At 44.2% G+C, this 13,505-nt stretch overlaps 1 protein-coding gene across 1 annotated transcript in view; it reads right to left on the bottom strand.

Annotated features, from left to right (window-relative positions):
• Positions 1-9,051: 9,051 nt before the first annotated feature.
• Positions 9,052-13,505, bottom strand: part of SYCP2L (synaptonemal complex protein 2 like) — a 33,233-nt gene continuing 28,779 nt past the window's right edge. The window contains exon 23 of the mRNA XM_086608913.1: positions 9,052-9,221. Within this exon, the coding sequence (XP_086465039.1) occupies positions 9,052-9,221 (170 nt within the window). The remainder of the gene's footprint in view (positions 9,222-13,505) is intronic.

Genomic DNA, 13,505 nt, shown 5'->3' with positions numbered 1-13,505 from the left:
ATATGTGCAACCTGACTCAGACACCATGAAGGCTGGCAGGAGCTTGCTACTTCAGGGGCTGGACTGGTAGCACCTGGGGCTGCTCAGTATGGTACTTAGAATACACGATATTACACAGTGATACAGGTTTTTGAGCTCTAGTTAGAGCAAAGCAAATCACTTTGGATGTGCTACATTAACAGGAGTTCCGTCTAAATGGATTTTGAAAGAAACAGGAGCTCAGCAACTTAGTGAAGATAAATCCCTTGAGTGGAAATGTGCAAAGAGTTAATCGTACACAAACACTGCTAATTTGAAGCAAATCAACATGCCAAATATCAATTTGGTTTTAATGCAGAAAATCTTAAAATTCAGCAATGAGGAAAGCACATTATATAGGAATTTCTGTGCTAGGTGGGCCTTATTCAGACTGGTCTCTGAATGAAGAAGCAGATGGGACTGAGGCACAACCTTCTGCAGGGAAAGCAAGGAGATACTTGCTGTGTGTAGCACTGTGTGTCTCACAACAGCCAGTCACCATCCTCGCTGCTTCAGTTAGCTGCATTTACCTTCCAATTAAACAATTAGAAGTGAAGAGTACCCAAAGTGAGCTTTGGGGATCTGCCCTTTGCTCTCGTCTCATTTAGTCCTCTTCAAAGTCTAAAAGTGGACACGGTCTTTTTCCTCTCCCTTTTTCTAGTTCTGGTCTTTTCCAATCTAGTTCATATAAATTCTCTCAACAAAAAACACCTTTCAGAGCTGCCCCAACCCATCAAGCCCCCCAGCCCGAAGCAGTTCTTGTAAACGGACAGTGTCCGCTCTCTCCTGTCACCCTGTGGGGTCCCAGGGCAGGAAGGGGACAAACCACATGCCCAGTCAGCACAGAGGGACCGAGCAGCCGCAGACAGCCAACATGGAGAGGAGGCTGTCCCAAATCCTGCTCCTCCAATTCTTCTCCACCTCCCAGGTCAGTTAGCCCTCTGGATGATCTGTCATCGGGGGCCTTGGAGACAGCAGGTGCAGAAGCAGGAAGGTTTTTCCCAGGGAGTGGTATAGGCGCAGAGCAATCAGTCTAGTTGGGAGCAGTCCAAGAGACTGCAGCCACCAGGGCTCATGGATAGGAAGGAAAGGGGCTGAGGAAGTGGTAGGGTATGGGGGAAGAACAGGCTGGTTTGTCCAGCAAAAGCAAAAGAAGGAAGAGGTAGGGAGAAGGGTCCAGTTTGAATTTGTGCTTGAAAGTCCCATTGGGTCCCATCTGTCTCCAGACAGTTCTGGTTCCTGTTCCATTACAAATGTGGACAAAGCCCTTCTGCTCCAGCAGAAGACTGAAAGCCCCGAAGATCTGCAGCACAGGCGGTACGTTCAAGCAGCCTGGCTGCTGAACTGCATCATCACGAAATGGGTAACCAAAATAACTGCAATATTTAAACACTGCCACCACCACAGACATACACCTAACCGGTGTATATTAGCATTTACTCACTCTTCATGAAGCTGGCCACAGCAAAAGTCAATGTGTTCCTTTATTTGATAAGGAGGGAAGGTAACAACCAAAAAAAAACAACCCCACAGAGCATATACCAGTTCTCACTCGCCCTACCATAAACTTTGCTTTGCAGATCTTTCTAGTTGATACTCTAAAATTCACAAGTTGCAAGGAATTATTGGGTACGACTGTTTTGTCTGTTGTACGTGGACCTAAGTAAAGGGAGAGCTTCAGAGCTCTGCAGATGTTAGACTGATACTGGAAACCGAGGTAGAGGCAGAAGGGATCAGAAGAGCTGACAAGACAGTGCACAAGGCAACTAGCTGAACCATTCACCTAAGGCAAGCAACAAGGTGGTTGCGTGGTCCAGAGTGGATTTTAGGTTGAGCAGAGTCCATAACCTTTTGATGGCAAAGCATGCATTTGACTATCAAGGTGGACAACGTCAGCGTGCTAAGTGTTAAAGTTTACTACGGCAACCAAACTCACAGATATTGTCTTTTGTTTTGTTTAAACCTCATTCAAAAGAAAAAGAAAGAAATAAATGCCTTACTTGAAACTCAAAGGGCTGGGGGAAAAAAAAAAAAGAGAAAAAAAAAATAAACAAGATAGTCTCACCTTGCAGATCCAGACTGGCCAGGAAGGCTGGAATCAGGTATGTTTTAAATTCTTCAGATCTGTCTTAACATCTTTGAAATGCTGCAACTCTGAAGAAAGAGAAGCATTGACTTTTTAAACTGATTTTCCTGTAATATGTAACACTGTAAATAAACAAATTTTACTATCGGGCTGTCTCCAGTCCCCTTTAAGGTATCAAATTGCTGGGAAGTGGCTATGTGAGACCACTTTTGTTACGGAACTTTTTCAGAAATCTCTTGAGACATTCACCTCCGACTGAGGAACAACTTTACTCAGCAACTCCGTGCACACTGATATAAAGCTCCCCTGTCGTTTTTGTACAACTGTTGCCTGTGCTCTGCCCTCCTCATCGACCAGGCAGGTGATGTTTCTGCACACACTAATTAGCTTGATTGATGAAACAGCATACAGACACAGCATGTTGATGCTTCCTACTTGAGATACCTTTCTTTGGTAGACCAAACATCCCTGTCCCTCCCAGGCAGTCCTACTTCTTAACTGTGGCTCTACAGGCAACGTAGGCTCCTGCCTTTGCTCCTCTGGGTTTTATTTCAGATGCATGAAGTAGACAATGTAAATACCTCATACTGAGTTTGCCTTTTCCAAGACAGAGAAAAACACTTTCAGCCCAAACTTCAGTCCAAACAGGCTTGTTAAAATTGTCCTGTGTGGTTCTGCTGCCACCCTATTCCCAGGCTCTCTTGCCTTGCAGATTTAGGCTGGTGAGATCCTTTTGATTCATCCATTATAAATGGGTAAAAAGAGCAGTCTTGACTTTGACAGAGGAAAACTTCCACATACTGCACGGGAGGAAGACCACTGCATCCCCTTCATTAGTTCCACTAAGACTGACTCTCAGGTTTTATTCACATTTAATTTAACTCACTCTGTAGTGCCACACACACACACCACCAAAAGCATCTCTATATTTTGCTGTGCACAACAGTGTAAGGGCACAGTAATGCATATCTGGAGCATCATGGTTGAGACATGGGGGAGATACAAGTTACAGAACATCGGCTCTCCACTCAAACATATCTAGCTAGGGCAAGTGACCTGGTTTAGCTGTTGTTTGCCAAGATGTGGAATCCTGTCAGTCGGTCCAGACTTCCTTACTGGCAACACGGCTTCTTGTGCCTGCTATTTCTGCTACACAAATGCTTTAAAGTATCTCATTTGGGAGTTCTACCTGACAAAAATAAGTAAATAAATCAGCAGTCACAGTCTCAAAAGAAGCATGTGAATTTACAACAAATCCTGTTCAGACTTGGCAGCTATGAGAGCCTTAGACACACATCTCCTGAAAGATGGGAGATACAGAGTTTAGTTTGTTTCAAAAATAAGAAGAGAAATCAGGTTTCTCCACATACAACATAAGGGATTTAATCATTTAGGCAGCAAGAAAAATAAAAGCATCATACAGCAACTTTCCCCTTTGCAAAAACAATCCCACTGAAAGAGTGTTTCTGGATCGAACTGTTCAGCTTACCAATAGTTTCCAGCCCATCAAATGCAGAAATGGTGTGCAAAGGAATCCTTGGCACCTGGCTCCAGCCACTAAAAGAAATCTGGAAAGAATTAAGATACTGAAATAGACAACATTAAAGCAGAGATGCTCCATGGTTACCATGCTCACTCCCAAACAGGTAGCAAGTCCATTGCTTCTCTCTCAATCAAATCCTCATAAAATAAAACAAATCTCAAACTTGGCTAGCGCAGTTCTGAGTGCTGGTGTAAAGCCCTGTACTGGATATTACCATGCAGAGAACCATCTAGCACCATGGATAGAAAAAGCTGGTGTTATTCTTGCAGACTGGTAAGAGCTGTAACAACTGACAGTAGCAAAGAGGATCCAGTCTGAAAGCTTCTCCTACCAACATATGGGCTTGAGAAGGGATTCTAGCAGCTATGTGTTCACAGGGCACTTCAAGTTATATTCATGGCAAGCAGCAGTGTCTCTGTATTTGACTTCTTTGAAAGGACTGCCAGTCTCTAAATAGTTTAAAAGGAAATTCCACATTATTTCAGCTGAAAACAAAGCTTGTCAGGCATATTTTCACTTGGTAACATGCTTGGACCACTCCAGGGGAACAGGAGAGGAGGAAGCACCTCATCCAGCCCAATAGACGAAATCACAAATGAACAAGGAACTTGTTGCCTGCCTTCACTGAGGAACATTTGCTGTATAGGAAAAAACAAACTTGTGTTTTATCAAGCTTATCTTCTGGCAACACTTCAAACATTGAGCAGTACCAATCACCTTTCTAACGTGCTTTTGAGGCATTGTCTTTCCTCTGAATGGATGCAACAAGAGCTTTATGCTGCCAGCAGCACCTCTCAGATAAAGCTGTCCCTTGGTTAGGGGTCAGCATGGGCCAAGAGATCACAGATTGGTGAAGGGACCAGATTCCGCACTGAGGTGCCCTGCAGCACTTCTAAGGTCATTCATGATCTCCATAACAGTTCGCTACAATTGTTTTCCTAAATTTCTGTTGTTTGTGAACTGAGTCAGCAACAAGTATTGAAATCTACTCTAGTCCAAAACAAGCCAGTCAGTCAAATTGGTATCTTTCCTACAAATACTTCAAAGAAGTTTAGATACCTGTACAAAGTGCATAAGCAACTTTCTTGTTTGCAAAAAAGAGTTTATTTGAATTCAGCTGAACTCACCTTGCATCTGAATTTCTGAAGGAAAATCAAAGCAAGCAGAAAGGAACAGCTATATTCACCCACAAGACATCAACTCCCATTGGTGCTTTAAGCGTTCTTCAGCCACAAACACCCAGCATGAAACAAGTCCAGCAGCACTTCCTACCTTTGCAAATGAAAGCTGAAGCAGCCAAACAGGCACTAGGACAAGATTCAGAATACTTTCAGTTCATTTACTGTGAAACAAGACACTCATCACAAAATATCTCAGCCACTGTAGTTGGCTCCGAGGTAGGATTACTCCTTCAGGTGAGTCAGGCTGACATTTAGCAGCTCTGTAAAGACTCGGTATCAGAAGCCAAGGCACAAGGATAGCTCCACAGTCTAATGCTTAACTCATTATCACTACAAGGAGTCATAGTTGTCAAGAACAAGGGCTGTTTGCCAACAAGAAACTGGAGTTTTGGGGAGTTATGCTTAACTAACACTCCTACCTCTGACCAATTCGCAGTTGCTAGACTTAGACTTGTAGAAACTTAGATTTCAAGTTTCTAGACTTGAAACAGCATACACGTGGCATCTCTTCTGACTTAATTTTAAGCTGGACCAAACTACCAAGCTAATTAGCACTTTTTTTTTTCCTATCACACAGTACTGTAGCTGGGAACTGCTAGCTCTCCCATACACAGCCCCGCTACCTGTAAAAACTTGGTTTTTGAACAAAGCGAAGGTTGCAATAACTTGTTTGTTCAAAGCTCGTATTTACTTACCAGGTCACCCTTTGATTCTCAGATTGATTCCTCCGTTGTCTCTCCTCTTGGTTTTGTACAATCAGGTCCCAGTTGAGGACAATCTCAAGAATATAATTTCTTTCATATTGAAAATACAAACACATGGAGATGTGCTAACTCTTCACCCTGCTGTTTTGGGCTCACCCGAGCGTGTGTGTGGGAGGACAGGGAAGTAAAGCAGAGGAGAGAAAGCTATTGAGTTTGATTCACTGGTTTTGGATATTAAGAGCCTCCCAAAGAATGAAGAAGGAGGAATGACCTTTACTAAGGCCCTTCCAGGAACACTAGAATTAAAGGAAGGAAATTAGGCTGCTGATGCATGTCAAGGCTCAGCTTTACAGGGCTTCTCTCACAGCCTGGCTACAAACAAGTAATGCTTTCTCAACCCACAATAAACAAAAGCCACCCTGTAATATATGACCAGGAAAGGCTCTCTTGCTTTGGTTTGGTTTTTTTTTCCCAATATACAACAGCTCTCAGCAGTTCCTGGAAACATGTCTATTTTCTAGTGCACCATTCTTTTAGACACAGACCTACCACTTGCAGAAGCGGGACCTGTCCCAGTAAACTCCAGCACACATCAGCACACCTTACTAAGGGCAAGGTGAGCTGACCCCAGGCCAGGGCAAACACAAGTACATAGTTCCTCTGGTCACTCTGCCCGTTTCCAGCCACAGAGGACACCCTTTCGCTGGCATTGTGCAGCCTTCACATAGCCTTGCCACTAGGTAACGGCAGCCCTCCTGGCCTTGGATGGACTGTTGTGTTGATACAGAACGTGCAGGTAAACAAGCGCTTGGCACAGCATCATCCCCTGAAAGAGATAGGGCATAAAGATACCAGAGGTTACAACAGGGTTAAATATTAAACTGGTAAAGAGCTTAAAACGCACAAAGCAGTTGACCTTAACCCACTTTGTGTTTCCCACTTCTTTTTCTGGGTACCAATGCACGTTTTTTTGCACTTCAGTACTCACATTGTCCTCACTCTTCTTGCTCAGAAGAGCAGGTTGAAAATTGAGTTTATCTATTTCCACTAAAAGGAAGAAAATAGCTAGATTAACAGCAATCAAGAGTATAAGAGAGCAGACAAAGGAAACCTGCCAAGGTCAATTACCTACCTTCCAAAAGGAAATGCTAGAGTAACCCAGTTACGGGTCTGTGTTAGCAAGATATCATCTGCAGAAGCCAAATGAACTTAAAATCTTTGGGGTGTTTCAGCTCAAACATGCTGAACTGACCCAACAGTGCAGGAAGTGGTATGAGATGGACCATCCAAGAGCACAAAAAGTCATTTCTGCCCTAGGTGCTGTCTCCAAATACAACTGCTACTGACTACAGATGGAAAGACTGCCAGGAAAGACTAAAACTTCCATCATGTCCTCCCAGCTCGGGCAGTTCACAGGTTACCAAGCTAGAACTCACTGAGCTTCTCAATAGGTAGAGTGTTTTATATGAAGGAATAGAAAAAGAACTGTAGGCATAAGAGACATCTAAGCTGTACAGCATCCCTTTCTGCTCTCCCATACCTATCATAAAAAGGAGCCTTTCAGAGTTTAGACTTTTCCAATAAAACAATTAAAAGCAAGGGTAAGTGCATACAACATTACAGTAATTTTTAACAGATAAGAGATCCTGACTTCACTTTATGCACGCTCTCTGAAGTGCTCAACACTCACCTTCCAAGCTTTGTAGTGACAGGTTAAACAGGGATTCAACAGTAAGAAGTATAGTGTGCATCAGTCTTGTTCCTGTAAATTATCAGGCAAAGATACTTGGACGAAAAACATTGACAAATTCTTACAGTCACAGGAGACACCCAGAGAGCATTCTGCCAGCACACATGAAGCACGAGGAAATACAGTGAAACCAGACCTGCTACATATCTACTCTATTGTGCTGACAAAACTAAAATGCTTAGCAGCTCTATCTTACAGAGCAATGAAGTCATCAAACAGCATCTCAGAGATGAAAGATCAACCATTATCACTGTAGTTTGAAAGAAAAAAAAAAAGAAAAAACATCTTTAAACCAAAGAGAACCATCACATCTTGCCATCTTCCTATTTCAAACCTTCCTTTTGGGAAGTAAGCTCCTTGGAGATGCAGGTGAGCAAGTCTAAACCAGCCAAGGCAATATCCACCCTGAATGAGATGACACATGCCCCAAGGATGCAGGTTACCAACACTGTTTCTGGGCTTTGGACATTTCAGTATACAAGAGCAGCCGCAGTGTGGAAAGCTCCACTCAGTTCTTCAGTCTGCTTCACATCAAGCACCTTGTTAGACCTGGTTTTATCCATCATGTTTGGCCAGGTCATGGGGAATAAAACCATGGGATAGAGGCATTTACCCAGGAACTACTAGAAGGCTCACCTGGGTACTTCGGACTGGGAGTAACATTGCACAAAGTGTCTCTTGACATTCCCTAGCATGAACTCTGGGTTAGACAACAAACAATAGGGCAATTCAAGCCCTTACCACACTCCTAGGTCCAGGACCTTGCATTACTACTCAGGTAGTAAAAGCCTCATATGGTTTTCTATTTTGGATCTGGCGCAGCCAGGTAGGAGGAAGGGATGCTCAGATCACTCAGGCTGCTATCTCAAAGCCTGTTTTGGTTAATGACATTGCTGGTGCAACGACAGCACACCATCACACCAGTGGGACACAAAGCATGCTACAAACTCTTACTGGGCTACAAAACTAAACAGTTTCACCAGGCTTCATCTCCCAAAAGACACAGACACTGTGGCTGAGTGCTTTGAGAGCCCAGATTCAGACAGCAGCTAGAAAGACAGTGAAGAGTAGCAGGAAGATGCAGCTTAGTCAGGTCACCAGTGCCAGCCCTCAAAGAAACAAGTGCAAGGTAGTGGAGGTGAAATCACAGCTTCAACCCTTTACATTGTAAATAGTAGAGAGCAGACTAGAGCATCTGGAGCTTTGGGAAGGGCAGGAATGAAGAGATCTTTTCTTTGAAATCAGACCAGAAGGAAAGAGCCAACCACCTCTTGACATGGATAAAGGTGGATTCCTGACTCATGCCAACTCCAGTCTACTTAAGCTAAAGGAACAAGCATAATCTCCAGGAAATGATTAAATGATGGCAACAGCAGCTTCCCACTGTTCTCTGCACTGACACTACCCCACATGATCTTCTTGAGAAGGAACAGTTTCAGCCCCACATTCAGTAGTGGAACAAACCCTGGCAGAAGCAGGCTTTTGTCATAAAGGTACGTTGTATGCAAGGAATGATTCCCTTCCCTCCAATCCACCCGGCAACCTGAGATTCGTTTTACAAGATAAGTAGATAGAAACACAGAGCTTGGAAACATGCCATCTTCTCCCCAAATTCATTAAGGTGCACTAGCACCTGTGAAGTCTGCCAGTTTGCAAAGAGCAACCGTGATTTAGGGAACTCAAAGCAGAAAACGATGTTAAATAGTATGGTTTATCTGCTGCTCGCTTCAAGAGACCTTTGATGCTAGTTTATCTAATCCTAACATTGTTCACTGTACTTTGAACTCTCCTAGAAACCAATGTGCACTAGTTTTAAAAACAACTTCTCCAGCTTCACTTCCATTTTCTCCGCAACGCTCCAACTTGCTTGCTCTCCAGTCTCCCAGTTCGCCATTAGGCATTGGGACAATATCCAGTAGATCCCTCTGTGCTTTCACCTCTGCAATCCAGAACAGAGTTTCAAGACAGCAGTTCCCACACTGCTGCATGCACACAAGAGAGGCCACCCCTAACACACCCCTGGCAGGGTGCACAGTACTCTCCAGTACCTTTCCAGACATGTACAGTGCATCAATTTGAAAGAAACAAGGAGTTTGTTATTTTATGCAAAATGTTTTACTTAGAATCCATCATTAAATGCTTTTACATTTGATAAAGGTATTAGCGGAATACTCAAAGAAAGCCAGTTTATGCATGAGTTTGGTGGCTAAATCGTGATATTTAGTTCATTTTCTACTACTTTGATATTTAATTGACCCATCTTGCAATTTTGCAGAAAAGCTTGATGTTATCAACACAGGGTTCAAAACTGGACCACTCAGCAGTACATATTCTTTTTAAGCAAAAAAAAGCTCAATATCAATGTTATTTTTCTCTTCTTTTTTTCTTTCTGTTTAAAACATTAACATCCTTCATGGTACCTTCTCTACGCTGCATAAGGTGCTCAAACGTTAAGAGCTCTACGGAATTCAGAGGTTTGCTAGTCAGAAGGAACAACGAACACGCTGTTTTCTACTGCCTTCTCCATTGGGAGTTCATACTGCAGGGAAGGAAAAAAATTATGAAAATAATTTCAGAAGTTTATATGAACGTTTATATTACATAAGAAAAGAAACTGTAGAGATCCTAGAAGCACATTTAGATTCAGCTTTTTAATCGTCTCCAGAGGATTAAATCCACCCCAGAAGAAGGTGTTAGCAAGATGAGCAGCTCCCATGATATGATTGCTCCTTCCTCAGCCCTATCCCCCCTTTAAAGGTGTCCTTCATCAGAAGCACCTTTAGTAAGGTAAAGGTCTGTGTCCTTGAGCAACTAATAAGGAGGGTCTGGTTGAAGTGCTGAAGGTTGAGGGTAGCCTTGGTTGTAGTGACCATGAAATGGTGGAGTTCAGGATCTCATGTGGCAGGAAGAGAATACCTAGCAGAACTAGAACCCTGGACTTCAGTAGGGCCAACTTTGATCTTTTCAAACAATTGCTAGGAGAAATCCCATGGGACAGAGTACTAGAAGGTAAAGGGGCCCAAGATAGTTGGTTAGCCTTCAAGGATCTCTTCTGAGCTCAAGACCAGTGCATCCCAACAGGTAGGAAGTCAAAAAAGGGTACCAAGAGACCTGCATGGTTAAATGGGGACCTGTTGGGCAAACTCAAGTGGAAAAAGAGTGTACAGATCATGGAAGGAGGGGCAGGCCACTTAGGAGGAATCTTTTGCTGTCAGAGGATGTAGGGAGGCAACTAGGAAAGCTAAGACCTCCTTGGAATTAAACCTTGCAAGAAAGGTCAAGGACAACAGAAAGGGCTTCTTCAAATACATTGCAGATAAAACTAACACTAGAGGCAATGTAGGCCTATTAGTGAATGAGGAGGGTGCCCTGGTGACAGAGGATAACAAGAAGGCAGAGTTACTGAATGCCTTCTTTGCCTCAGTCTATAGTGCTGGAGGCTATCCTGATGAGCCCCGGAACCCTGAGGCTCCTGAGGAAGTCAGGATAGAGGAGGAGTCTACCCTGGTTGATGAGGACTTGGTTAAGGACCAGTTAAGCAGCCTGACCATCCATAAATCCATGGGTCCTGATGGGATGCACCCATGGGTGCTGAGGGAGCTGACAGATGTCATTGCCAGGCCACTCTCCACCATCTTTGTTAAATCATGGAGAATGGGAGAGGTGCCTGAGGACTGGAGGAAAGCAAATGTCACTCCGGTCTTCAAAAAGGGCAAGAAGGAAGACCCGGGTAACTATAGACTGGTCAGCCTCACCTCCATCCCTGGAAAGATAATGGAACAACTTATCCTTGGTGCTGTCTCTAGACATATCAAGGATAAGAGGGTCATTAGGGGCAGTCAACATGGCTTCACTAAGGGGAAGTCGTGCTTGACAAACCTGATAGCCTTTGATGAGGACATCACCCAGTGGGTAGGATGATGGTAGAGCAGTGGATATGGTCTATCTTGACTTCAGTAAAGCATTTGACAGTCTCCCATGGCATCCTCACAGCTAAACTGAGGAAGTGTGGTCTGGATGATCGGGTAGTGAGGTGGATTGTGAACTGGCTGAAGGATAGAAGCCAGAGAGTAGTGGTCAATGGGACAGAGTCCAGTTGGAGGCCTGTATCCAGTGGAGCCCCTCAAGGGTCGGTACTGGGACCAGTATTGTTCAACATATTCATTGATGACTTGGATGAGGGAATAGAGTGCAGGGTCAGCAAGTTTGCTGATGACACTAAACTGGGAGGAGTGGCTGACACACCAGAAGGCTGTGCTGCCATTCAGAGAGACCTGGACAGACTGGAGAGTTGGGCGGGGAGAAATTTGATGAAATACAACAAGGGCAAGTGTAGAGTCTTGCATCTGGGTAAGAACAACTCCATGTACCTGTGGATACTAAAAAGCTAGAAGCAGAGAAATTTTCCAGCTGCTGCAGCATCCTGAGAAAGTTTTTTCCCATGCAGGCTGGCTGAGAAACAGTTTGAGGTTTTTGTAAACTAAGACTTTTTCTTGCACCTGTAGCTTGTTGTGCAGTCTTCTTTATGGTACACTGGGAAAGTTGTTTTGAAATGGGTGTCATAGCATTCAGCCAATCACTCTGGGAGGTGGATGGTCAAGTGACCAATAGCCTTGGCCATTCTTGTGAACCATGTTATATATACGGATTTGTAATTAATTAAATATTGGCATTTTGGCATTTTCCCCCTGGACCTGAATTCTATGTCGTTCTTCTCTCCTTCCTCAGTACGACAGCGACATGTACCAGTACAAGTTGGGGACTGAACTGTTGGGGAAAGGGACCTGGGGGTCCTGGTGGACAGCAGGATGACCATGAGCCAGCAATGTGCCCTTGTGGCCAAGAAGGCCAATGGCATCCCGGGGTGTATTAGAAGGGGTGTGGTTAGTAGGTCAAGAGAGGGTCTCCTCACCCTCTACTCTGCCCTGGTGAGGCCGCATCTGGAACATTCTGTCCAGTTCTGGGCCCCTCAGTTCAAGAAGGACAAGGAACTGCTTGAGAGAGTCCAGCACAGGGCCACAAAGATGATGAAGGGAGTGGAGCATCTCCCTTATGAGGAAAGGCTGAGGGAGCTGGGTCTCTTTAGCTTGGAGAAGACGAGACTGAGGGGGGACCTCATTAATGTTTATAAATACGTAAAGGATGACTGTCATGAGGATGGAGCCAGGCTCTTCTCACTGGCATCCAATGACAGGACAAGGGGAAATGGATATAAGCTGGAACATAGGAGGTTCCACTTAAACACATGGAAGAACTGTTACCTTACCCAGTAAGGGTAACAGAACACTGGAACAGGCTGCCCAGAGAGGTTGTGGGGTCTCCTTCTCTGGAGATGTTCAAAACCCACCTGGACACGTTTTTGTGTGATCTGATCTAGGTGGTCCTGCTCCGGCAGGGAGATTGGACTAGATGATCCTTTGAGGTCCCTTCCAATCCCTGACATTCTGTGATTCTGTGAACTCAGTGCTTGTAATGGAAACTTTTCCCTCCAGAAAGGCTCAGGATATCAGCTTTAACTGCTAAGGGAAACAAGCTCTCAGTTTTCAGCTTTTCTAAACTCTCAGGCCCAGACTACTGTAGTGACCATAGGCATGGCTGTCCTTTCAACACAGGGAGCTTTCTTCAGCTCTGTGCAGTGCAGACAGCATCCTACACATCACAGTAATCCCTCAGTCCTGTTACAGGAATGCCAAACTCCCAAAGCCATCAGGTCTGCGTGTAAAAGCTGGAACAGTAGCAATAGCAAATACACATACGATGGGGTGGGACAAGATGGAAACTAAGCGTTGTATCAAAGTTAACAGAATATCCAGCCTAACCTAAAAATTAAAACAAAGGCATAAGTTAGTGATTAGAGTCCAAAGAGTTTAAGAAATTAAACAGAATATTTCACTGGATCGGAGGCAAACAAGTAAATTGGGTTTTTAGAAATCAAACTTGGAGGCATCAAGGTGAGATGTTGTCAGACCCAAAAAGCAGATGAGAGAATGCATGCAAGGCATGGTTAGGCTGCAGAGCTCCTAATCACAGGATGTCACAGATGCACAACTCCAAGGGAAAATGGGACAAAGTGACAGAAAAGAATTGCATTAAGGGTCACTAACTACACAGAAACCGATCTCCAGATGAAGAAATCCCTGAGACGAACACAGGAGAAGCATCACTACCTGATGGTCCTTGTCCTTCCCTCCTCCCTTAGACAAGTGCGTTTAGACCACTTTAC

This window comes from Tauraco erythrolophus, chromosome 3 (genome assembly GCF_009769465.1).
Source record: "Tauraco erythrolophus isolate bTauEry1 chromosome 3, bTauEry1.pri, whole genome shotgun sequence".
NCBI lineage: Eukaryota > Metazoa > Chordata > Aves > Musophagiformes > Musophagidae > Tauraco > Tauraco erythrolophus.
The sequence above is the reverse complement of the archived record's forward strand: the minus strand, read 5'-3'. Positions and strand labels throughout refer to the sequence as shown.